Source organism: Amia ocellicauda, chromosome 7, assembly GCF_036373705.1.
Source record: "Amia ocellicauda isolate fAmiCal2 chromosome 7, fAmiCal2.hap1, whole genome shotgun sequence".
NCBI classification, from domain to species: Eukaryota; Metazoa; Chordata; class Actinopteri; order Amiiformes; family Amiidae; genus Amia; species Amia ocellicauda.
The window spans coordinates 45,717,945-45,742,928 of NC_089856.1; the positions used below are offsets into that span (position 1 = coordinate 45,717,945).

At 42.9% G+C, this 24,984-nt stretch overlaps 2 protein-coding genes across 3 annotated transcripts in view; one reads left to right on the plus strand and one right to left on the minus strand.

Annotated features, from left to right (window-relative positions):
• LOC136753974 (interleukin-17 receptor D) overlaps positions 1-9,589 on the minus strand; it is a 13,401-nt gene extending 3,812 nt beyond the window's left edge. Inside the window, exons 1-8 of the mRNA XM_066710352.1 lie at positions 9,232-9,589; positions 6,813-6,897; positions 5,737-5,895; positions 5,359-5,477; positions 4,760-4,901; positions 2,576-2,614; positions 2,307-2,452; positions 500-574 (exon numbers count right to left, since the gene is read on the minus strand). Coding sequence (XP_066566449.1) covers positions 500-574; positions 2,307-2,452; positions 2,576-2,614; positions 4,760-4,901; positions 5,359-5,477; positions 5,737-5,895; positions 6,813-6,897; positions 9,232-9,534 — 1,068 coding nt within the window. The 5' untranslated portion in view covers positions 9,535-9,589. The remainder of the gene's footprint in view (positions 1-499; positions 575-2,306; positions 2,453-2,575; positions 2,615-4,759; positions 4,902-5,358; positions 5,478-5,736; positions 5,896-6,812; positions 6,898-9,231) is intronic.
• A 3,610-nt stretch (positions 9,590-13,199) lies between these two features.
• LOC136753627 (interleukin-17 receptor D) lies at positions 13,200-23,796 on the plus strand. 2 transcript variants are annotated; one of them, XM_066709898.1, is made up of 13 exons: positions 13,200-13,325; positions 14,703-14,784; positions 15,168-15,326; positions 16,990-17,108; positions 17,447-17,570; positions 17,750-17,785; positions 18,056-18,100; positions 18,713-18,858; positions 20,078-20,155; positions 20,505-20,565; positions 21,198-21,305; positions 21,723-21,901; positions 22,367-23,796. In XM_066709898.1, the coding sequence occupies exons 1-13, from the start codon at positions 13,257-13,259 to the stop codon at positions 22,889-22,891; spliced, it is 1,731 nt and encodes a 576-aa protein (XP_066565995.1). In that variant the 5' UTR covers positions 13,200-13,256; the 3' UTR covers positions 22,892-23,796. The 2 variants fall into 2 exon arrangements, with proteins under 2 accessions (XP_066565995.1, XP_066565996.1); XM_066709899.1 differs by lacking the exon at positions 21,198-21,305.
• Positions 23,797-24,984: the final 1,188 nt, after the last annotated feature.

Genomic DNA, 24,984 nt, shown 5'->3' on the forward strand with positions numbered 1-24,984 from the left:
AACCCCCCCTGCTTTTAAAGGCTATAATTTAGTAAATTGTAATTGAAAACAGTCATTGTGTTTTAATTACTATAACTGGCACAACAAATACCAGAACATATTTTTTGGGTTTGAGTATCTATAGAAAAGGGTGGGGAAGCCATAAAAAGGCCCACTATATTAAATCAAGTGCCGGGGGACACACCTGTTTTCTGGCAAAGCAGCAAAGCATTCCAGTATGAGTTTCATTCACACACAGTTTAATTGCCGCTGGGTGGTACAAAGCTTTGGAATCTAGTTGGGCAGCTAGTTTGTGGTGCACAGTGAAAAGATGTTTAGGTAGCAGGCCATGTTTAAAGGCATTGCTATGTTTGGGTAAAAACATTAATTGTAGTCAAGTGTCAATATTGGTTGCCCAATAACGTCCATTGACTTCCCTTCTGTTCCTTTGACTGTTTTTTCTCTTGTTTTTCAACGCACATCGAGGCCCTGTTTGTCGACCTTGTCGTTTCTCACTCACCCCACAGGAATAGTTCACACCCCCCCGGAGACCTGCTAGACGGAAGCTGTGATGGGTCTGGTTCTCAGATGGGTTCTGGGGAGAAAGACACAAGAAGGTATAAAGTTCAAGGTTCCCAGCCTTCTTTTGGGCCCTGTACAAAGCAGTTTGGATTGGCTGACTTATTTCTGCTTCTCCCCCAGAGAGGTTTCACAATAATGATTTGTATTTTGTATTATGTTGGGGGGGTTGCACTTGTGTTTTTGAGATCGATTGACAGCTAGCGCTTGGGCTATGTGGTGCGTGCAGCCTATGGCGGTGGGGCAGCAGGTTACTGGAGGCTAATTTGCAATTTTGATGACCATCAGGAATCTTTTTACAGTCGGCTGTCTGAATTAATCAGGAATGTACTCCTAAAGGTTGCACGGGTTTGTAGGTGGAGATGTGTGTATAGGGTTGACACACAGGAGGTGTCACAGCTGTGCTCAGGGTCATGGGTCAGCCTGCACTTGTGTGGTTTCTGCAGAAGTGACATGTGAATAATAGCAATATGCTTCACACTGTTTTATGAATGAAGTGTTTTTGAAATCCAGGCCCCTCTCTGCTCCCTGTTGTAAATGTGCTGATTTACAACCACGTGTCGCTGTGCAGGTTGTGCGTTACTTAATGGGTTTCTTCGTCTATCAGCATTTGTAACTCCTGGATGCCATTGTTCAGTACTGGGCTGGCTTCCAGCTACAAGAAACAACATGTCACTTTAATTTCAGCAAGGTTTCGGTATGATGTGCCAATTAATGGGGCAATCATCTATTATAAGCCCCTGAACAAGAGAAAGATATTAAATCCACAATCCTCCGAGGCATTTAGTTATTGTTGCTTTCACTTTGTTTAAAGTTAATATAAAAACAATTTAACTTTTCAATTTCACAGTAATGCTAGAATCCCTATTCATCCTATCTGGGGAGGTGTACTGTATTTATTATAGTGTATTCATCGCAGGGTGGCAGCCAAGTCAGTGTTTTAAGGAAAATACTCCTTTGGTCAATAAGCCAGCAGTTGTTGGGCATCGTAATCTGATTAGTCACATCGGGAAGCTCTATGCATTAGACACTTATTTGCTTTCGAAATGTGGGTGAACTGGAACTGGAGCGTTGTAGCATTCCTCTCCGGGTCGGGAAAACCATTCGCAAGATTAATCTTATTTACACCTACAAATAAGCATCGTGTCACTATAGTAAATAAATGTGTCCTACTTCAGTGATCTTGCTATAATCAAAAGCTGGATGTTGACCCATTGAGTAGGCTTTTGATTCTGACGGACTGGTTCTCGGCAGGTTCTAGGGACCCGTTTGTTGGATGGATTTTACCTGCGAAGGTGTGCCATTAAAAATACACGGGTGGAGAATGATTTGAAGTTCTCCGATTGCTGTTGATTTGCCTGTCGGTCCAGCAGCCAGCTCCAAACACTGGTCCTGCAGAGGCCCACGATAGTGTTGGCACTGCTCTGACAAACCATCTACTTTTGCGGAAATTATTGGTTGGCCCCCGTATAGGGCTCCGTGAACAGCCTGATCACGGACTCATACTGAACCCTGTTTAGCACTCACTGTGGCTCATCGTTGCAGACGGGATGTCATCGCGCAGCGGTGGAGGCTAGTAGCAGAATTATTACACGCCCATTTGTCATTTTACCATCTTGAAGTCTGGAGGTTTATTTGGACGGGCCATTATGTGCTTTTCGTTAATAGCACAGGGGCACAGGTGAAGGTCTCCTTTTCCCAGCCTTCTGGTGAATGCTGGTTTAAGCTTTATGTTTGTTCACACTCACCACTTTGAACTCTGTGTAGTTTCTTGTGCCGGCTCCGTAACAGTAAGAAAAGTAGCCATTGATCCCCAGGCTAGGGGGGGCGAGGTTAAAGGTCACAATCACATCTGCCCCCTCTTGTTCCACTGCAATATCCGTGGGGTACCAATCTGGGGGAAAAGAAGCCCACACACACCATTATGCAGAAGTCTTATGCAACTACTACCAGGACAGCTACCACTATAGATTTGTTGTCTACTCTTTACCATGGTGTAGTAAATGTTTCTACTCACCTCTCCGACACTTTGCCAGCACTCTTTTCTTTGTGCAAGCTGTGGACAAGAGGCTGATGAGTGGAGTACAATACTGCAGAATTATATAGTAATCTGTAGTATTATATAGTGTTTCAATAGGAACAGTGACTAAAGTTACATCTGCATTTAGATATATGGGAAAGGCATCAGTAAATAGGGTTGGAAATTGTGGTGGAAAGTGCACATTCGATGACCGTGATGCTCGTACATTACTGCGATATGTAAGGAAAAACAGAAGAGCAACTCTTTATTAGGTGACTGAGAATGTCAATGCAGGATGTGATCAGACTGTGTCAGAAAGAACAGTCCATCAAGAACGACACAGAGAGGGATATTATAGTAGTATGTATTAATAATCTGTGGTTGTATGTATTCTATAGTTTGTGATTATATGGCTAGTAATCTGTAGCATGTTGTACAACCCCAATTCCGAAAAAGTTGTGGACAGTATGGAAAATGCTAATACAAACAAAGAGGAGTGATTTGTAAATGTACTTTGACTTGTATTCAAACAAAAAACATATAAAAACAAGGTATTTCATGTTTTACCTAATCAACTGCATAGTTTTTTGAAGGTAAACGTTTATTTTGAAATTCATGCATTCAACACATTCCCAAAAAGTTGGGACAGGGGCAATTTAGGACTAATACCGATGTGACAAGTTGAAATAAGAAGGTGATGTGAAACAGGCGAAGCAATCGTGTAATCATAGTATATAAGGAGCCTCCAAAAAAGGCCTAGTCCTTCAAGAGCAAGGATGGGTCAAGGGTCGCCAATCTGCCAGCAGATGTGTCAGCGAATAATCCAACACTTTGAGAACAACATTCCCCAAAGACAAATCGGTAGGATTTTGGGCATTTCACCTTCTACAGTGCACAATATAATGAAAAGATTCAAGGAATCTGGTCAAATCTCGTTGCGTAAAGGGAAAAGCCAAAAAACACTCCTGAATATGCGTGATCTCCGATCCCTCAGACGTCACGGTCTTAAAAACCGTAATGAGTCTGTAATGGATATCCTGACATGGGCTCGGGAATACTTTGGTAAACCTTTGTCAGTCAACACCATTCGGCCGCTGCATCCACAGATGCAAGTGAAGGCTTTAATATGCAAAGCAGAAGCCATACATCAACACTGTCCAGAAGCGCCGCCATGTTCTCTGGGCTCGGTCTCGTCTGAGATGGACAGTAGCACAGTGGAATTGTGTTTTGTGGTCCGACGAGTCAACATTTCAAATAGTTTTTGGCCAAAACACTCCGGGCCAAAGAGGAAAAGGACCATCCAAGCTGTTATCAGCGTCAGGTCCAAAAGCCAGCGTCTGTCATGGTATGGGGGTTTATCAGTGCCCATGGCAGGGGTAACTTGCACATCTGTGAGGGCACCATTAATGCAGAAAGATATGTACAAATTTTGGAGCAATATATGCTGCCATCCAGACGTCGTCTTTTCCAGGGACATACCTGGATTTTCCAGCAGGGCAACGCCAAACCACATTCTGCCCGGATTACAAGCGCATGGTTGCATAAGCAGAGAGCGCGGGTGCCGGCATGGCCTGCCTGCAGTCCTGACCTGTCTCCCATTGAGAATGTGTGGTGCATTATGCAGCGCAAAATAAGGCAACGAAGGCCCCATACTGCTGTGCAGCTGAAGAAATGCATAATGGATGAATGGGGGAAAATTCCGCTTGCTAAACTTAACCAACTGGTGTCTTCAGTGCAAAGTGCTTAATAAGTGTTATTAAAAGAAAAGGTGATGTTACACAGTGGTAAACAGTCGACTGTCCACCTTTTTTGGAGTGTGTTGCAGTCATCAGATTTTAAATGAGTCTATATTTTCAAAATAAATATATTCACAAAGTAAAACATCAAATAATGTATTAATAATGTGTTTTCAATATAGTACAGGGTGAATTGAATTTTCAAATGACTCTTTTTGTTTGTTTTATTGCATTTTCCGTACTGTCCCAACTTTTTCGGAATTGGGGTTGTAGTCCGTTCTCTGCAGTATAATGTCAGTATGAGCCGGAGGCATATATATATAAACTAGTCAAACAAGTCTGATCACCAGGAAAGCTTTACTGGAACTGCTGGTTGATTTCTATTCAAAATACACACACGTATTGTTTTTAATACATGATACTTTGCATATTAGCAGCCTCTCACTCTGGGTGCTGAACTGTTTGCTTTGCTGGTACTTTTCCTCTTGCTGGTATTTTTCCCATTGCTCTGGTACTGGTAAAGCCATCACTGTCGCCACATACTGGGAGCCCAGGGCCAGGGCTGGAAATGGGTCGGACTGGTACACCTGTAGAGTGGTGGAGAAGGAAGAGCTGAGTGGTTACAATTGCACTTTTGACCTAATTTTGTTGTTGTTATTACAGGCAGCCCTGCGTTTATGACCTCATTCTGTTGTTGTTATTACAGGCACCCACATGCTTATGACCTAATTGGTTCCTGGAGAGCTTAAAGTCGAGACTTTATTTCCCAGAGGTGCAATGATATAAATAGTGGTTCAGTTCCTGGAAACCTGTTTTCAAATCCTAAAAATACCACGTTGGAAATTAAGCAAAACTAAATAAAACAGTAATATATGCCTTTACAACTTTATTATGCAATACTACATGCAGAGGAGTCAGTACAGGCACTGTGACCAGGAGTGCATCAGTAGTTTGCTTTGAGGTGCTTTGAAAGCACAAGAAAAAGAGAATGATAACATTGAGGCGCAGGAGATTATTATAGTGTGTTTCACAGAACCATCGTACCTTCTCTGCATCAACAGCTTCCAGGGAGAGGTTGCGTTGGAATAAAAGCAGCTGGCATCCCACCAGCATGCCCCCCAGCGCCTGGACGGACACCTGGAACCCTCTGAGGAACGAGATTCCTGTATAGACACACACAAGAGCATGCTGACTGCTCCCTACTGATCGCCTGATAACAGGCTTATACATGCATCAGTCTGACATCTGGCATCATTCGATGAGTTTTCAAAGTTGCTTAGATGATAGACTCGATCTGGAAGAGTGTGTGTATCCTACTTATACAATATAACAACTCATGAAGATGCAGAAAAGCTGCTATATTTTATATGTAATGTTTGGAATGCAGCTAGGCATTGAACGTCAACCCCCTTGTGTAGTTACCATATTGACTGGGCCTCCAGGACACAACAACCGTGTCGTATCCCGGGTCTTGGCTGTAGACAAACTCCACGGTGACGTCACGGGGGGCGCCCACGAAGTGCTGACACAGTGAGGGGGAGTCCAGGCCCATTAGAAAATGACAGGGCCAGGGGACACAACCTGGAGAGAGCAGAAGACAGGGAATAAGAAACATTTGGTCTGCCTTTCACCAGACTGCAGCTGTGTGCAAATGTATTACAGCACCCCATTGTGCCATTGGGGCAAACTCAAAGCAGTGTGGAAATGATGGATAAGGGTATTTAAGCAGAGCCAGTTTTCTGACAGGCTATTTAACATCAAACGGATGTGTGACTGGGTTCAAAGGGTACGTAGCTAGTTTAGGGTGACATCAGCCCTCTCTGAATTGTGTAGAGCGTTCAAGCGCCGCATGGCATCAGTTTGTCACTCTGCCAGCAAGGCATGCGCAGATCATGTTCTGGGAAGTGAGCCTCCCAAATGGCAACTGGAACCTGATTCGGTGGCTGACCACACACACTACAATGGTAGCTTACTTAGAAGAGTGACAGGGAAAAAACAATACCAACATTGTTACTGCCTCTAGGGATTTTGACTAATTTAATGTGGGTTGCATTCACAGAATAGCCGGACTCTGAGAACAGACGACTCATTCTAGCCTTCCCCAAGATTTGTGTCAGTTGAGTTTGCTTTTCAGTTCTGAAGCAAACTCAGAGCATGGCAAGTAATGAGGTGATTCATTAAATGACACGCTGGTTGGCTGACAGATGTGATCCATTAACACATGTAGAATAACAGGATTGGCCTTCCACAGATGGACCTGTAAAATGTGCCAACAACGCCACTGGCAATAATAAGAGAACCTTACTTCAGCACATCAGAGAACCATTTGAAAGACACCTTGAGGTCAGGGTTTAAAAGTTTTGCAATGTGTTTCTCATATCACATTTATCAGAAACAAAATACACCCAAATGACAACCTTGAACCACTGTCTGTGTGTTAGCTAGCCAGTTAGTTTGTAAGTTAGTTAAAACAAAAAAAAGAAAGCATCTTGACTCACTGCCAAATATTTTGTCGGTCTTGATCCCCAGGGTTAACTCAATATCCTCTTGACTGATCCGACAGAATTCGCATTTGGGATCCCCCTGCCAAGAGAGACGAGGGAAAACAATTACCACTCAGACGTTCAGCTCATATTTACTTCATTTATATATTGACTTGAACCCCTGTCTCCCACGCCACAGTGCAGTGTAGTTTCCGCACAAGTTTTAAAATAGCCCACATCTTCCACAATTGAGAAAATAAAAACATGCCTTCAATTCACTGGGCAGGGATGTGTAAACATGCAATGCAATGGCCCCCACAGTTATTCTGACCCTTGATAAACTGCAAACAAATGTTTATAATAAATTAACAGAAGAAATGCAAGTTTTGAAATCATATTTTAGTTGTTTTTTTTGCTCAAATTAAAATATTAAAATATTGTAATAATAACAATACAGACATGGCACAGACCAACATATGGCATGGCCATAGGATCTATGCCTATATGAAGTTACACAATAAAGGCAATAGGGAACAAGTTAAACAGTCTAATAAAAAACGTTCAGTTTTAAGCAGACAATTAAAGAAAATTGCTTCCGACATGTTTGTGCCATTTGTGTGCATGTGTTGTCACCCTTAATGAACTGCATAGAGTAGTTTAGTGTGTCAGTTAAAGCTCTGCATAAGATCACACAAAAACATTTGGTCCAGGAGTAGAAATCCACTTCACTCGCTAAGACAATGTGGCAATGTTGCAGGGCGTGCAGTGATCAATATGATGACAGCTTGGCAGCCTTCTGAGCCAGAATAACTGGCTTGATTTCAGCACAAACACAGATAAAAGGGCTGGATGCCCCACAGTCCCGCAGTTGGCAGTTTGGTAATGGGTGGGAACTGATTTTTGATGCATTTCGTATTTTGGGCGTATATGTGTGTGAGACGGTTGCTTGAAGACTAGCTATGAGGTTTTGAGTGTGTGACTGTGTGCACATGTGTGTCTGTGTGCGTGTTTGCAGTTCCATGTGTGCGTGTCTGTGTGTACACTGCCCTATTGTTTGTATAAATGATGATCACCAGTATTAAAATTAAGGTTAGCGTTAGGGATCGGATTGCAGACTAGGCTCGGGGTCAGGGTGCACACGAGTGATCAGAGCTCAGAGGAAATGATATACTTAGGCACTGATCTTAGGGTATTCACACATTAATTCACTAACATGTGACCATACAGCTGTGGATAATGAAAGATGTTTATTATTATTCTATTTATTGTTGGGGGTGGGGTTGATGGTACACCATCTGCTTTCGTTTTCTTGAGTTTCTAATGTTAAAGAGAAACAGAAGCAATACACTGCCAAAAGGTCTAAACGTGGTGAATAGGGACTCCAAACAAATTACTTCAAGTACTTCAGGTGTATTATTTGAGAGATGTCATTGTCATAGGTGACTTACAACATTAATGCGCATAAAATGGAACCAATATGAATACAATAAAGTGCCAATAAAGGTGTCAATAAACAAATCCAGAGGATAAACAGGGATAACATACACGTTTGTTTATGTGTCAACCCAGCGCTCTTAAAATGAATAAGATCTGGGCTGCAGCTGAGGTTCATTGTGATTGCTCCCCGGAAAAACAGGTCTGATTTCCACCATCTATGCCATTATATTGCTCGTATTCGTGGCTCACAGCTGCTTTTTGAGACAGTGGGATTATCCACTTGTCTAATGGGTGGATGTAAACATGTTTCTTAATCAGTGTTCCTTTTCCTTTTATGATCCTGTCTGAGCAATTTCAAGTAAGCCTGTCGGTTCTGAACCACGCTCGGTCTGCTGTTTATTAACGATGAGGTCAGGGTCGAGGATTGTAGAGTTCAAATCTGAAATGGAAACCGTATCTGAAATGGGCCAGTTTTTCAGTGTGTGTGTGTGTCTGTTTTTCATTCATTTTGTTCTTCTTGCGTACAACACTGCTCCGGTATCTATATCCCCCTGTCCTCCTGCCTGCCTGTCCTCTGTCTCTGTGTCTCTCTGCTTCTGTCTCCATGTCACTCCATCTCTCTGCTTCTGTGTCCCTGTCTCCCTGTCTCTGTCTCTCTGCTCCGGTGTCCATGTCCACCTGCCTACCTGCCTATCCCCCCTCTCTGTGTCTCTCTGCTTCGGTCTCCATATCTCTCCATCTCTTGGTTTCTGTCTCCCTGTCTCTGTGTCTCTCTGCTCCGGTGTCCATGTCCCCATGCCTGCCTGCCTATCCCCCATCTCTATGTCTCTCAGTTTATGTCTCCACGTTTCCCTGTCTCTGTGTCTCTCTGCTCCAGTGTCCCTGTCTCTGTGTCTCTCTGCCTGTCTTCCCAGCACCTTTACAGAAGGCAGACCATCAGAGTCAGGACTGCGCCAGGATGGCTGTTGTGTGCTGTGTCTTGAGAAACCTGCCTCACCTTGATGACGCAGTCCAGGGTGCAGTCCTGAGCGGAGATGACGAGTTGCCCATCCTCCTTAGACAGTCCAGCGAAAAGGAACAGTTGGAGCCAGGGAAGGAGCCGCAGCGGGGCCATAGCCGTCACATCCACACACAGTGCTTCTCGGAGACGGTCGCTGTCAGTGTGAGAGAAGGGAGAGGAGACACCGCATCTTCCGGAGAAGGATAACATGCACGGGGAAGAGAGAGATGCAGGTGAAGCCAGCAGGCAGCGACGCAGTCCACAGCCTCGGGACAGTCCGATTGCAGCACGTGGGCTCATGCAACCCCTGCGTTCTTCACTCTCAGGCTGGGAGAAACTGAGGTTGTTTCTGACTGACACTGAGCAGCAGGAAGAGTAAGTGGGCGGTTTTGGTGGGGATTGAGGGGGAGGGACACTCCAAGGGGAGGGGCATGCTGTGTCCCGGCAGTCAGATGCTGGAAAATCACCCAGGGGAAAGAAGTGTGATGAGAGGAGTCAAGAGCCCTGGAGCACGTGACTGCCCCCTTCCCCTATTTGTAACCCCTTGTCTCTTACATAGTTTCCACAACCACTAATCAATTCCTTTCCTGTTAGTCCGTCATACAGACTCACAAACTGCATGGGAATTCACTGAGAACTGTAGTGTAACGCTGGGGAGGAGTGAGGACCCAGACTGGATTTTTTTTTTTTTTTTTTTTGAGGGAACTGTGCTTCGCCACAGGAGGTTAAACTGCACACTTCTCACGGCTTCACTGGGGCAGATTTGTCAATCAGCTGCCGTCCGTTCTGTCATCTCTTCGTGTTTTTGATTCATATCAGTTGAAGTTGGATATTGTTCATCACCATCTGCGCTCTGGTATTCCTGCTTCTAAAATTGTTAAAAATATATAACATTTTATTATACACCAGTCATTTAAAAAGGAATTTAAAATAGTCTTTAAATAGGTCAAGGCTAAGTGTCAATATAAGTGCATAAATAGACTTTGATTTTTTAAACTGCAGCTGTTAGTGTTAGTGGCAGTTTAGGACTGTAATAACAGGTGTCTGGAAAACACCTCTGGGAGTAAGAGCAAGGCAATAGTAGCTAAATGTAATTGATGTTTATTTACACATAACCCACTTGGCTGAGGGAACAACAGCCTGGCTGACCCCGGTGGATTGAACCAATGAGCAAGTGCTACAGGGGGACGTAGAGACTTGGAAGGGCAGAGACAGTTGAGGGATACCACACTACAGACACAGTGGAACTGGGTCTTGTCCTCCCCACCAAACTGTAGTTGTAAAGTCAATTTAGATGTCAACTTGCCAAGGTAAACTTGTAGATGGTTTTCGAGCTATCCATCGAAAGTGATGACAATCTGATGTTTACGGTATGTTTAATTTAGCATTGCTTGCTGTTGATGTGGGTGAGTCTCCAGGCTATTGTTATGAATGGAAGGCACCGCGTTCATTATCAACACATTTCCACAGAACTGCTGTTGTACACAGTGACAGCTGGGCAGCAGTTTCATATCAGCACCCTGGACAGCTCCTCACAGCCAGCCACCCCAACAGTGTGACAGTTCAGCGTCTGTCTGCGGGGAATCAGCGATGCCTGAGAGAGACCCAAACACAACACAACATGAAAAATAATGTGTGTGGGTGTCTTAATCAGGCTTGTTTTGACCTGGTGCAGCAAGGAGCTTTGTTGTGCAGGAGGAGGGCCATGGGCTGTGGGAGGGGTCCATGCGTTGTTGCTCTTCTACTTTCTTTGTTGGCAACGGCTGGAAAGAGAGTTTGAGAGCCATGCCAATAAACCATTAACCTAAACCTTAGCCCAGGGCAACACCAGAACCGGAAGCACACACTTCACCCTTAACAGCAATGTACTGGGAATTCCTTCCCAACCCTCAGCCTAACCTTGAACTCATCCCTCTATGAACCTTCAGGTCAATTTAACCTCATTACAATGTTTCACCAACATATTACTCTAAAACACCCGCAATTAATGCAACTCAATCTATGCCTTTAAAAAGTATTTCTTGTTCAGTCCAAACATCGTTTATAAATCTGAACTAAACCGTTCAACATAAAGACATAAATACTATACAAAAGGTACATGCAAATTGAATTTCAATAATTAAAACAAAAACAAACATTTAAAAACCAATTTCAAGGAGCTCCAGTCATTATCCTCCCACGCCCCCTAGTGGAGGATCCGGGTGTGGGATCCTGCTGCACCGCTCTGTTAGGTTACTCAGTAGTTTGACTTTTGCATTGTGTCCCATAGTTATGGTCATATCTCAGAGGTGTATACATTTTTATTTCTTTGTGACTGAACAAAACAAACAAAAACAACAAATTGCAACATGGTGTTCAGCATTTTAACCCATTGCATGTTTTATAACTTCCCGTCCTTAAACTCGTAAACACCAATGTGATTGTTTTCTTCTAGGGTTTTTAAGAAATGCTCAGTTAAACGATTCAATTTTTACGAAGTGTTCATACGTTTGTTATGTATGTATGGATGCATGCATGTATGTATATGTATGTATGTATTTATGCATGTATTTTTAAAATGTTGTGACGGCGCAATCAGAAACACGGTGCGCAGTTCATTGGCTGAAGTCACTCCCTGAAATCACCTGCAATTGTGCTCTTCCAATGGAATAGATAGCGCCCCCCAGCGCTGTATACAGAAGTACCGCACCTGCAACTCCGCAGCACTGCCCTTCTGGACACATTTCAATGCATGACTCGCATTTACCTGCTCATTTTTGCTCTCCACTATTGCTCTTAGTTTAGATATATTGACTATTTTAAACGCATTAATTGTAGCAGCCCGGCTTCTTCTGCGACACACACTCAGTTGCCGCCATTGTTTGAAGCCCTGATGTAACTATTAAAGCATGTCTCCCGAGTGAACACTAACCCCGAACTACATGTATGAGTCACGCACTATGTGTGGTATCGTACTCTGTTTAAATGGCCGCAATCAGGACTATGTGATCAAACTGAGTCGCTTTGAGGGCATCTGTTTAGAAATGGCAAGTGGTTATTTTTCAGAATGTATCAGTATAATGAGTGAGAACAAAAAAGGGAATGAAGCCTGAATCATATTCAAAAGGTTGTACATGTTTACATGTTCATTTAAATTGGTTTGAATTTGCACTCGCCCAAAAAACAACAACAGTTGTACCTAAAACTCACACTTTAAAATAAGGTGGTGTGGGCGCCAAATGTAAAACAGCACACTTTATTTTCACACACTTTATTTTCAGTATTTTTTTTTCAGATTTAACTTAAATCTTGTTTTTATTTGTTTTTTTTTCCAACATTCATAAATATTTCATTTTTTTAAATACATACTTTAAATGTTAAATCTCTGTTTTTGAAAAATAAATATTTATCGGAAAACCAGAGAAACTGATCATTTTGCAGTGGTCTCATTTTTTCACAGAGCTGTATATAATTTTTTCTGTTATTTAGAAAAGAGAGATCCTGTCTTCACACTGCATTGGAAAGGAACCAAAGTCAGGAAAAAATATTGTATTTATTTATTTGTCGAAGTGGTCATGAGAAAAAAAAAACTGCAAACGTGTCAGCTTTCATCTCACAAAGCTCAGTTTTTCTGTTATTAAATTCACTTTGGGAACATGAAAAACATGACTCCTCATTCATTGATATAATTATGAACACGTCATGCACTTCATCTGAGTTCTTATAGCAGGGTTATAGTTAGGGTTCATGTGCTCAGCATCAGGACTCAGATGATGTTAATGAGGTATTGATGTTTTAATCCTGTGGTATTCGTATATTAATCCATGAAGAACCAGCCCACCTTCTTTTAAAGTGTCACCCTCCTCTGGTTCGTCTTTCCCACAAAGAATGTACATATACAAGTGTCTGGCTGGTAATTGGCTGGATCCACCGCCCCAAAGCAAACCCCTCCTCTCCGCTGCACCTAGAGGAGCTGCCGGCGGAGCCGCTCCGGACTCGGGCGCTGCTCGGGCGCTGGAGGTAGCACCCTGGGGCCGGACAACATGAGCAACTGGGTCCTTTCCTTCCTTCTGGGGAGTTTGATCTGCGAGTTGAGCAGCGGTCGGGCAAAGGTAACCAGTGAGACAGAGTGCAGTTAAAAGAGGGTCAGTTATGCAACGTGATTCAAAGCAACATTTTCGAGTTCAGTGCATCATTTTGCCCTGCTCTTCTTCTTGGATCTTCTGTGCAAACAAGTGGAGCTGGGATCACTTTTGTGTACATTTAAGATTACTTTTAAGACAGCGAGGTAAACAATATCTGCCAACATCTGCTGTGTGCTGCATGGTGCTCTGTGCAGAGCCATTATCTGATTTTAGTTTTATTCTATAAACTACTGACAACATTTCTCCCAAATTCCAAATGAAAATATGAATGTAAAGGAATGGCTGCCATACATGTAGAGATGCTGATTTAAGAAAACTTTGCAGTGGTCTCTTAATTTATTCCAGATCTGTATTGAGCGAACAGGTGTGTATACATAAAATATAACCAAATATCGTTTCTGTGCACCAAGTAATTATAATAATAAGTAAATAATAATGATGCAATACTAATTCTGATCACTGCTTTCAAAGGGTATGTAATGGGTTTAATGTAGGCTGTCCACTTTAGACACCTTTAAAACTTACAATTAAATTATTTGTTTGAATAAATCTAGCTTTTGCGACCAACGGAATTGGTTAATTATTATTATTAATAATAATAATGATTGTGATTATTATGATTATTATTATTATTATTATTAGGATGATGATTATGATTCACCTTTTGTTTGGGTGCAAATGATTGTGCACTAATAATCAATATTTTCAAATACGGATCAGTTTCTGACGGATGAATGGCTCTGCCTTTGGGCAGGAGAGACGCGCCAAGGTCGGAACAAGGAGCAGCAACGCGCAGAATCAGCTGCTTCAGGTTAGGGTTTCCTAGAAATGTTGCATCAGGTTTAAATGGAAAAGGAATAATTATTAAAAAAAAAAAAAAAACATACGCTGAGTGAAAAGCCGGATTTGAAATGTCAGCACACCGCCTATTAGACGCACAAATCACGGGATTGTTAATGCAGTTGTATAGATTCCAGGGTATAATTAATCAATATATTAGTAATACTCAGAAAATAGAAATCTTCTCGTTTTTAATCCAAACAGGTAGCCAATTGTGACTTAATTACTCAAAAAGAACATGATCCCTGTATACAAATCAGCTGTATGTGTATGTTAATAATTGAAATACTCCCATCATTTCATGTTTTCTTTCTTGCTGGAATCTTGCCGAAGTTGAGATAAAAGCTGGCAACCGAATCTGGAAAGGTTTTGTCTTGTTTCTTCTCCTTCTTCTTGGAAAGCCACGATACATTAGAATCAACCGACTCTGGGATAGATGTTAACTGCGACCAATTACTGTAAACCCCCCTAATTGAATTCTTTATCGTTTTGCTTCTCTCACAGCTGGACATCAGCCCAGTCTCTGCACAGAACAAGGGCAGCAGATGTAGAAGGACCGCGGGAGACATCCAGTACTCCTTCCAGAGTGAGTTTCAAAGCATCCGAGTCTATATACCAGAGGTTCAATTAACCGAACAAAGTCAGTATTGGCTCTTGAGGCCATGTGGGCTGTGTTTCAGCTGTGTTTCCCACTGTTCCCAAATCAATTCCTGTCCCTCGCCTTTAATGATCAGCACTGTGTTCCCCACACACTCAGCCGGACCAGACTTGCGTGGAATCGTCTTCAGTCATTGGTCTCCAGAGTCAGACCACTGCTGGCTCTCCTTCCATCTAAGATCCTGATAGGTTAATGAACTCATGATCCATATCATTCAATCAACTTTCTAAAGTTGTATGCATGTGATGGAGACCTGTGGAACTGGACGGACTGTGTTTCTGCTCCATTGACCCGTCACCTCTATTCCCTAGGCTGTGATACTCTATCCCCCTGCAGAGCAGAAGGCGGGACTACTGAGGAGTGTGAGGTGGCTATTGGTCAGCCTGAGAGCCTCCAGGTGACGAGTGTGACCGATGGCCGCTGCCCGGGCTCCGAGGCTGTGGTCCTGGCATGGACACCCAGCCGGTATGGTGAGTAGGGGTATACAGTCACCGGCCTCAATTCTGAGATCTGGAAGAGGCGTGGGTTGAGGGTGGAAGCACATTAACTCTATCAGTTTGGTTTAGGCGCCATTTCAGGTGATGCCAGTGTTTATGCATCTTCAAACTGCTGTTTGAAGCTTGTATTTGTGCCAGTGCTTTGGTGTGATTTCTCCTGCACTTCCTGAGGCTCCTCTGTACATCAGCACAGGACAAAACCAACTATCAGAAATACTCTCCAACAGGTCTAATATATAAGTGAATTATAATTATAAGTGAATAACAACAACAAACACTATTTATCACCCATCTCGCAAACAATGCATATCTTGTTTTGGTTTTAGTTTTTTTAAATGTGTGGTCTGACTTGTCTGTTTCATAATTGCTTTTGAAGAACTACTTTTCACTATGATTGCATAATGGGTTTTTGAAGAGGGGGCTTGTTGAAAAGAAACAAGGAGCTGTCTAGTATCCGTTGGCACATGCTGTGATTATTATTATGGATATTCGGTGATGTGTTTACACAGACACTGTATTTAGTTAATGGCAAATATTATTATTTTTCGGTTTATTGCGTAAGTATGCTGCAGTCCACGTTCAGAATTAGCAATCATCTCAGTTTCACATAAGGTTGAAACATGAGATTTTGTTCCACTGTTTCCAAAAAGAGCAATGATACATTTCAGAATGGTACATTGGGTTGCAAAATACTCAATGGGTCTGATTTATTTTGAAAATAATCAAAAATACTTCATGCTTGTGTAGCTGTGCCAAAACATGTTGAAACCAGAGCGAAAGAACTCTTATCCTTGTGGGCTCCTGTTTGGGTTCATGGGTGTCTTCAGTCTTGTGTGACCATGGTATTTCACCGTCCAAAACAAAGTTAAATCATACAAATAGAACACAATGAACCAAGGACACATCAAAGGAAAAGCAAGCAAGCTAACATCACCTAAACTGTTGCTGCTCGACTGTTGCCCAACTGGAAGTGTGTACAATGTTGAGGCCAGACCACAGCTGTGCCTCACAACAACAAATAGCACAAAGTCATGGCGCAACATACTGCTCTAAGACGCCATGAACCGCAACTCTGTAAATACAGCAACATGTGACAGGTGAGGAAACAAGCCTGGCCCTCAGGTGGCAAAAAAAAAATAAACTCCTGTGAGACTGAAAAACACTGTCTCTTGAACTTCCTGGTGCTGGGAAAGGTGCCACAGGTACAATAATTTCAGAGAGGCAGCTCCCTTTGATTCATTCAGCCATCCATCCATCCTCCCATCTTCTATAAGTGTTTGATCCAGTACAGGGTGGATACACAGGGTCTCACACTCAATGTTAGAACTGCTGAATTCTCTGCTCTTTCTGTCGGCCTAAATCTTCAATTGTAAACTTGCAGTGAATTAATTCCGGTCACCAAGACTGGGACCAGAGAGCATATATCTCTTGTACGGATTTGTTCCTCATTTACTGGATCTTTGAGCATATACTCCTGGCTACTTGAACATCCATAGAGTTCACCTGCAAATTCCAGGTTGTAGGTCTTGTAGTTATCAGGGTCCCCAGTGGCAGAACCCCCTTCTCTGTCTAGTAGAGAGACTTCAGCCTCAGCAATTCTTTCTCTTTGTGCTTTCCCCTCCAACTCACCCTCCAGGCATGGCATTCCTCCGGGGCTTCCATGTGCGTCTGCACTCTGAAGACGGGAGTGAAGTTAAATGTAAGAGACTGGCCATCAACAGAACCAGGCAGCTGGATGCCTCTGACGCTGACATTGTAAGTCGCCCAAATGAATGTCTCCCTTCAGAAGGGAAGGGGAAGGAAGGAGGTGTTTTGTTTTTCTCTCATCCTTGCCTTAGAGTTTATTTATCTATTGTACTTCATGTATTCATTGACTTCATAGATATGTTGATCTTGTACAGCTCGCTGCAGCATTTTGTGAGATGGGTGCTATATCAACTAAAATGTGATCAATTGATTAAAGCTTTCATTTATAGTGAAGAACTCAAGTGGAAAGAAAATGAGAAGCTCCCTGGTGCTGGATCAGATCCCACAAAGACATGTCTGACATCTAACTGGTCTAAAGCCCCAAATTATTGTTTTTCTCTTTGTAGGAGTTTCGAGCTTCATTCTGTGTCAGTTTCAGCACCTTGTACTTCATCCAGGTTTACGCCTACCCCTTCCTCCACATCAAGACTGACGAGTTCCGCAGAGCTACAACTACACACAGGTCCCGGGGTGAGAGTGGGCCACTGAGTTGTGTTCTTTGGACCTGACGAGTAACAGAGATTAGAGTATGACAGTATGACAGTGTGGTAATAAGTAACAAAAGAAAGAAAAACATGAGGCTTGTCTAAAGGGCTTTATTTTATTTTGTGTACAAGCTTAATTAACTGACATGAATTCTGAACTTTCAGCTTGTGGTGATACGCACAGTGAGGTCTACTGCACAAGTAAGTGCCATCTCTACACTTTCCATACCGCAGTGTAAGCCTGTGTGACTGCTTGTGTCCATACCAAACCTGAAAGTCAGCACAGTGTGGCATAATCAGAGGCCTTCTTTCTCTTGTCTGTGGCAAAAGATCTGTATCTTGAAATGCTTGATGTACATTTTCTACTTTCTCCATTGATTTAGAAGATCATGCTTTCCAACAGTACAGCAAACAGAAAATGCACAGACAGCTGCGGTTTGTGATTCCTTTGCTGTTTCATTTCCATTGCAGATTGCATGAATTTTGAAGGATACGCTAAGGAGTCCTGCATCAAAAGTAAGTCTGGATGTGTTTAAATTGCACAATAGTGGAATAACGTTCCTTTTAAATTGATAGTCAGTTGCGGAGTTTGGTCATATTCATTATTCTGATGATTACCGAGATAAGAATTGAAATATCAGATTGACTCAAACCTGCCTGCCTTCAGAGACATCTACAAATAGAAATAACTATTATACCCCAGTTTACAATAACAGTTTGAACAAGCCTTCATTGGAGAAAATGAAAACAAAAATGAAAAGAAAGTGCAAATTCGCTTAAGCAGGACTTTGCTTGTTATGCTAATTTGCATCTGTCAGTTCAGGCTTTATGCCTCCTAATATTCTTGAAGCAATAACCTGCCTCATGCCAATTAAAGGAACTGAAAGCTAAAATAGTCAGGTTGTGTGAAGACATTTGCAGCAGCCTGAAACTATACAGATCTTGGCTGCTAGTCGAGAGGATTAAAGGAACGCTAGCTTTTGACATGGACTTCTTTCCAAACCAGGCATGTCATTCCACAACACATGAAAGATTTGACTTCTCTAGAAAGTCCATGTGTGGCTCAGCAGCGACTGTGTGGGGTCTGAGCTCAGTTCTGTTTCACACTGTTTTGTTTTCCCATTGTAGAATGGGTTCCGTCCAACATCACCATCTCAGGTGTTGGCACCTCAGTCCGTATCAGCTTTAACACGGCCCCCAACAGCTACAGCATCCCCTCCTACTCTGTGTTCTATGCCAGGCAGCACACAGCGAATTGGAGCTATGTGACACTGGTAGGTATTTGGACACACCATCAATCTTTCAGCTTTTCTTCATAGATATGTTTCAGGGCTATAAACAGATGCACACACAGTACCCAGCTTTTGGCCTTAATGGTAAAGACTACCGCACATTCAAATTATTCACAAATTAAGCAAGCTAATAAAAACTTGGTACCCCAACATGAGAAGAACAGCTTACAAAGCAGAAGTATTGATTCTACCAATATCCAATGTCTCCGCAGGTCTGACTGCTGCTTCTACCCCCTGCTGGTTTTCGAATTTCCTTCAGACAGTGCAGCTCCATTCCCTTCCACAGCTCTCTACACAGGGCTGAATCGCTACTTGCATAACATTTGGGTTTAGAGACCCCCCCCGTCCTTATTCACACTCTTCAGTTTCACTCAGCCTTAAGTAAACCACACAGAGCAGCCCCCTCCGTGTTCCCTTTTTTCCCTTGCCATGTCAAGACATCCAGGTGTCCTGCCCAGTAATGAAGCGCCAATCTGCCTGAGCAAATGCAACAGGTGATGACACCCGGAAATACAACAACGCACCACATCCGTTTGCCCATGCTTTTCACGTCTTTGCAATGCATAGGTGAAAGTGTAGCGAGCTAAAGAGGCTGCGGTGTGTAAAAAAAATATGTACATGTGTTTTTTCTGTCTTTATCATGTTCTTGATCAACTCCCAAACAACACCCAACCTGACACCATTGACGGCTCTCGTACGCTAGCAAACAAACAAAACAAATACAAACCATTCCAATCTAAAAGGGAGAGCGTGAGGGGGCAGATTCTGGCAAGCCCACCTGTTTGCACCTGCATGCAAATCCTGTTTGTGCTCAGTGTGTTTATGTTATGGGAAACTACTGTACATGTCTTGCAGTGTGTTAACACCTTGCAGTGTTGTGTACCTGTATGTTAGTCTGGTAAACTAGACTAGTCTTGGATAAATGCATCAGCTAAATTACTGAAAATCAAAATAATAGGAAAGAAGAGAGTGACAAAGGGTGACATACCTGATGCATTATTTTAAGGCATCCTTTCATTGTGGAAATAAACCATGTGAAACCTGTGTGATAACTCTGATCCAGTGCACATGTGAAGGTGGGAGATCTTGCCGCCAGTTAAAAATCCTGGCAAATGGATTGCAACGGCCGAGAGTGCTCTCTGATTGATCGGTATTTCCAGATCTCCATTTCCATCTCTTTATTTCTTTGTACCCCTGGCAGCAACACAAGTCAGCAAGACATGGATATGTGGAGACAACTCTGCAGGATCTCACGCCAGGAGCTAACTATACCATACAGGTGGGGCCCTGGATTTGGCAACATGTTGTTCTCATTTTCCAGCATTATTTGAACGAGGAAGATGTTTTCTCCCTTTATGTTCCTTTATCTCGCTGTGCGTTTTTCGTCTTCATATATAATAACCATTTTCTAGCTGTAACTTTGTAGTCAAGCCCCTACTGCACCATTACCATTCTACTCATGGTGAGTCTGGGGTTTTCCATGAACCCATTACAGGCTGACAAAATGGTCTTGTGCTTAGTCAGTGATGTACAATCCACAGTCCTGACCCAGCTGCACAGTAAGCTTACGGACGGTTTTTCAGCACTCCCGGATAACTGTTTTTTGTTTTGCTTTGCTTTCCCATCAGATCTTCTCTGATCTTCTAGATTCCACTCGAAAGCAGATAGTTTACTACCTGAAAGAGACAGGTGAGTCTGAATTTCATCCATAAAGATGGGCACTAAGCTACAGCAATATAGAGCAATAACCAATTAAACCCCAGCTCTCAAATTGTGTTCCTTTGGCCCTGGAGTCTATTCTGGAGCTTATAATTGATCTAGTTAATTTGTCAATTAGATGTATATAAATGGGTAAGAATGAATTACAGTGGTATTATTGTAGAAAAGTACTTATCGTAGATAATCGCGTGTAAGAAGAGAAATGTATTCCCCAGCATGAGCTCTAAAAATAGTCAGGCTTATGCACAGTTTGCCAAATCCACAAAAGTTATAGACTGTGTGGAAGACACATGCATTAAAATCATCCAAATGTATCATCATAGCTTGATAAATACCAGAAATAATAAATCAAGTGCTTTTGACATAATAACTGCATATGTCCAGCATAACAAGAGGAAAAAAGGAGCAGTGGAATTGACTGCTCACTGGCAATCAAACAAAATGTATATATAGATAGAGAGACATTAATCATTTATGTGCAGAAGAGAAAATGGTGGAAAAGGAACACATTTCCAAAATAACACCATATCCTGATATGATTGGGATCTGTGTACAGCAGATATGTGCGGTCAGTAACTGCCCAGCTTCTCCCGTGTTTGCAGAGGCGTCTCCCATTTACGTCGCAGTGACGGCCACAGCTCTGATACTGGTCACCGTGGCCGTGATCCTTTCACTCTTCCTACACAAGTGCCTCAGGAGAAGAAAAAACGGTGCTGTCTAGCTGGTTTTGTTTCTTCACCTATGTACATAATACTCTGCCACCAAACAGGTTTTCGGAGCTTCTCGCTGTGTACACAATACGGGCCAGGAACCGATGGTACAGATAGCAGATGCAGTTTGCCAACAGAAATATGTTAAGATTTTCTCATCTGTCAATCAGGGGATGGCATGAAAGCAAGACCATGTTTCTACTTGCTGCAGTGTGAGTGCAGTAGCCTGTTGAAATAGCGCCAGGATGTTCTCAAACCAGACATATAAAACTGTCCATCACTCCCTGTAGGCATGTTAATTATTATAAATGTGCCATAGGATGTTTACATTGTTTTACAGAGGTTTCAACGTGGTCCTGCTCAGTAGGCTGTGAAGGTTCTGAAGAACTAATGGTCGGATTCTTTCCTGGATTTTAGGAATATCCAAATCTGACCTCGCCGGGACCCTCATGCTCCCACCTTCTGTACCCCCCCAGAGCTGTCCCCGGAGGCCCCCGCCCAGCATATTTCTCTGCTACTCCAGCTGCGAAGGTCCCGGGCACATCAGACTGGTGCTGGCCCTGGCATCCTACCTGCAGCAGCACTGCGCCTGCCAGGTTGGCATGGAGGGGAGGGAGTTTCTCTGAGAGTGGGAAATCTTGCGTATCGATCAACTGGGTCACAGGAAAACATTTTAAAGAAGGACTTTTGGGTTGATTCACTAAGACCTAGATCAAATCCAAACTTTGACCTACCCAAACTAAAATCACATCTTTGTTTGTGAGTAGTAATAAGTGGGTAAGGATTCGTAAGTAGGGTAAAGTTTCAGTTTGGTCCAGCCTTTACACAGGCCAGTTTGTCCGATGCTTAAACTGTTTTAAATTACCAAGATGCGGAAGATCCTACTTCTGTGCCTAGTGTTAAGGGGGACACCTGATTTTCTGTGCCCTGGTATAGTTGTCCATCCATCGCCACTGGCTAACAGTAAGACCACCAACACAAGGTGGGATTCGAGCAAGCTGCAATCTCAGGGTCTCTGGAGAAGTGTCTAACATGTGAGAGGTCTACGTTCCTCCTTGCAGGTGACCCTCGACCTATGGGAAGAGGAGGTGATGGCCAGGGAAGGTCACATGACATGGCTGAGCGAGCAGATCGGCCGGTGCCGGTTTGTGATGGTGCTGTGCTCAGAGAGCCTGAAGCGGCTGGTGGACCTGCCCTCCTCCTCCTCCTCCTCCTCCTCCTCCTCTTCTCCAGATGACTGTAGAGGAAGGCATCTTTTCATGGCTGCTGCCGCCCTGGCCGGAGAGCAGCTGCTGAGAGCCCAGCTGAGCTCAGGGGACCTGTCCAAATTCATCACCGTGAGTTTCAGCCAGGGAGTTGAGGGTGGCGAGGAGAGGAGCCACGTTCCCCGGGTGCTGGAGTTGGCCACCCACTACCAGCTCATGGAGGATTTCCCCCAGCTCTTCTCTCACCTTCACTTCCTCCCGCTGGAGCAGCCCGGGGTCCGTCTCCGAGTCAGCAACATAAACAAGGATGATTACTTTTGCGTCGGGTCAGGATACGCCTTATTCTGCGCACTGAGGGATCGGCCGCTTCAGCTCACATAGCAGCCAATGGGATCCCAGAATCCTCTGTGGGACAAAGACCGCAACAAAATCTACAGCAGTGCCACCCCTAGGAAGCCATGTTTCCACCTGCTACCCACACACCAGTCTGATCATCAGATAAGCTTACAAAACACAAAACAATAACCTGCTTACCCTATCGTGGGACGTTGGGCTCCATTCTGAGGATGGACTCTGTGGAGACGAATCTGCCTGCAGGATTACACTGTGTGTCAGTTCGATTTGGAGACTACTTTGTATGTGTCTTATTAAGAATATAAATCTATACTGAAAAGAGAGCATGTTGTTATTTACTGAATCTTTAACACAGACGTAGACAAAATACTACATTTGACAATTCTGCATGTTAACTGACACTCCATATGTAATGACAGTCCATACTGCCATCCTAACTCAAATGAAATCCAGTTTTCTCTGTTGATTAAAAATGAGTATGTAAGTATTGATAACTAAGTATAGTTCAGTCATTAGTCTAAATGAACCACCCAATACCCTTGTTCAAAATGGAGGCTTTAAATACTTTCAACTACAATGCATATATTCACACACTTGTTTTAAGTGGATTCCTTTTCCCTTTTTACTTAAAATAACTGCATGTGTGATGTAGTCGATTCTTCAGGACCACAAATTATCCATAGGATTTGAAATTTGATTTCATACACATGACAATATAATTACACATCACCAGTACAACAAAATCACAGTTCACACATGTGGGGGTACATGTGAAATATAAATCACGTATGTACAGCTCTGGAAAAAAAATCTGAAATCAGTGTTCGGTGGTCTCTTATTTGTTTCCAGATATATATATATCTGTTTGCATCGCATAAAGTGTCTGATTTATTATTTATTAAGTCCTGTTACTGGGGAAAGGAAAAAAGCTGCATTGTGTGGTTAGTTCAGATGACACCACTGTAATTTCTCCAGAAAGAGAGTTTGTGCTTATCCAGAACTGTCACAGATTTGATTACAGTTCAGATTTATCTCCCAGGTGTGCTTTAGACAGTTGCCAGATTTAACTTTCTTTGATCTGACACAAAAGTAAACATGTTCCTATTTGAGATACGGCTGTGCGTTTTTAAGGTTGTATCTTTTTGGACATCTCTCAAAAAGGTTCTCTCAATGTAGTTATGCTTTCCAGTGTTCAACACCAGTGGAGGACGGTTCGCAAGGAATGTGTGACGCAGCTTTACTATTGTGCTGACAGGCAGCGCAATTACTCAAATCCACATTGCAAGATATAGCAGATAAGATGAAAGATTATGAGTAATTCCCTGTAACTGTGAGAGGGTAGCAGAACAAGAGAGATCTGCGATTTAAGAAATATATTAAAAACACTCCTTTTAAAAGTGATACGAGTTTTGCAAATGCGGCCACCATTATGGCTTTGTGTGGCCACAGATGACTGGTACCTTGGCACGACATTTACTACAGTACCACCCCCTCACCCGAGTGACTAATTCATCCGTATATACTTTACACAAGGTACACTTTAAGCTAATATTAGATTGCCTCACTTGATACTACAGTGCTGGTCAGTGTTTCTTTATATAACAAGGGTTTTCAGGGTTTGGGTGGCAGGTCAAGTCAAATGCAATAAAACCAGACAACAAACTGAAAGGAGACACAATTCATCCACCACTTAGATGTAGCACCCATAACGATTATTCATATTTTGCAGTAAAATGACAGCCAAATAACAATAACCAATAACAACAATAATTGAAGCTGCAATTAATTTCCAAGGCCCTCCGCCATTTTCACTGTCATGCAAATACCATTCTGCTATTTCTTTAGTTCTTCAGAAAAAAAATCAGCACACAACCAAATGGCTCTGAAGATCACAGAGCTAACACAGGGTGGAAGTGGGTTTTAGGCAAAGCCAACCCATGAAGTAGCAACGCTATTAACACCACAACTATACAGAAAGTGTGTCAGTTTAACCACAGTGAGATCTCGCGTGAGAGAAACATGGCTGTGTTTCTCTACCTTCGGATCTGCATGGCCGTTTTATTTGCAACGTCTGTCACAGAAATGGTAAGTGGACAAAATAAATGTAGTTCACTTCATAG

What these genes read in the sequence shown, in the direction of transcription:
- LOC136753627 (XM_066709898.1), top strand. Translation starts at nt 13,257, where the DNA reads ATGAGCAACTGGGTCCTTTCCTTCCTTCTGGGGAGTTTGATCTGCGAG. An exon ending in ATGGACACCCAGCCGGTATG is followed by an intron (nt 15,327 to 16,989) that starts GTGAGTAGGGGT and finishes CTCACCCTCCAG; the next exon opens with GCATGGCATTCCTCCGGGGC. An exon ending in TTACTACCTGAAAGAGACAG is followed by an intron (nt 20,566 to 21,197) that starts GTGAGTCTGAAT and finishes CCGTGTTTGCAG; the next exon opens with AGGCGTCTCCCATTTACGTC.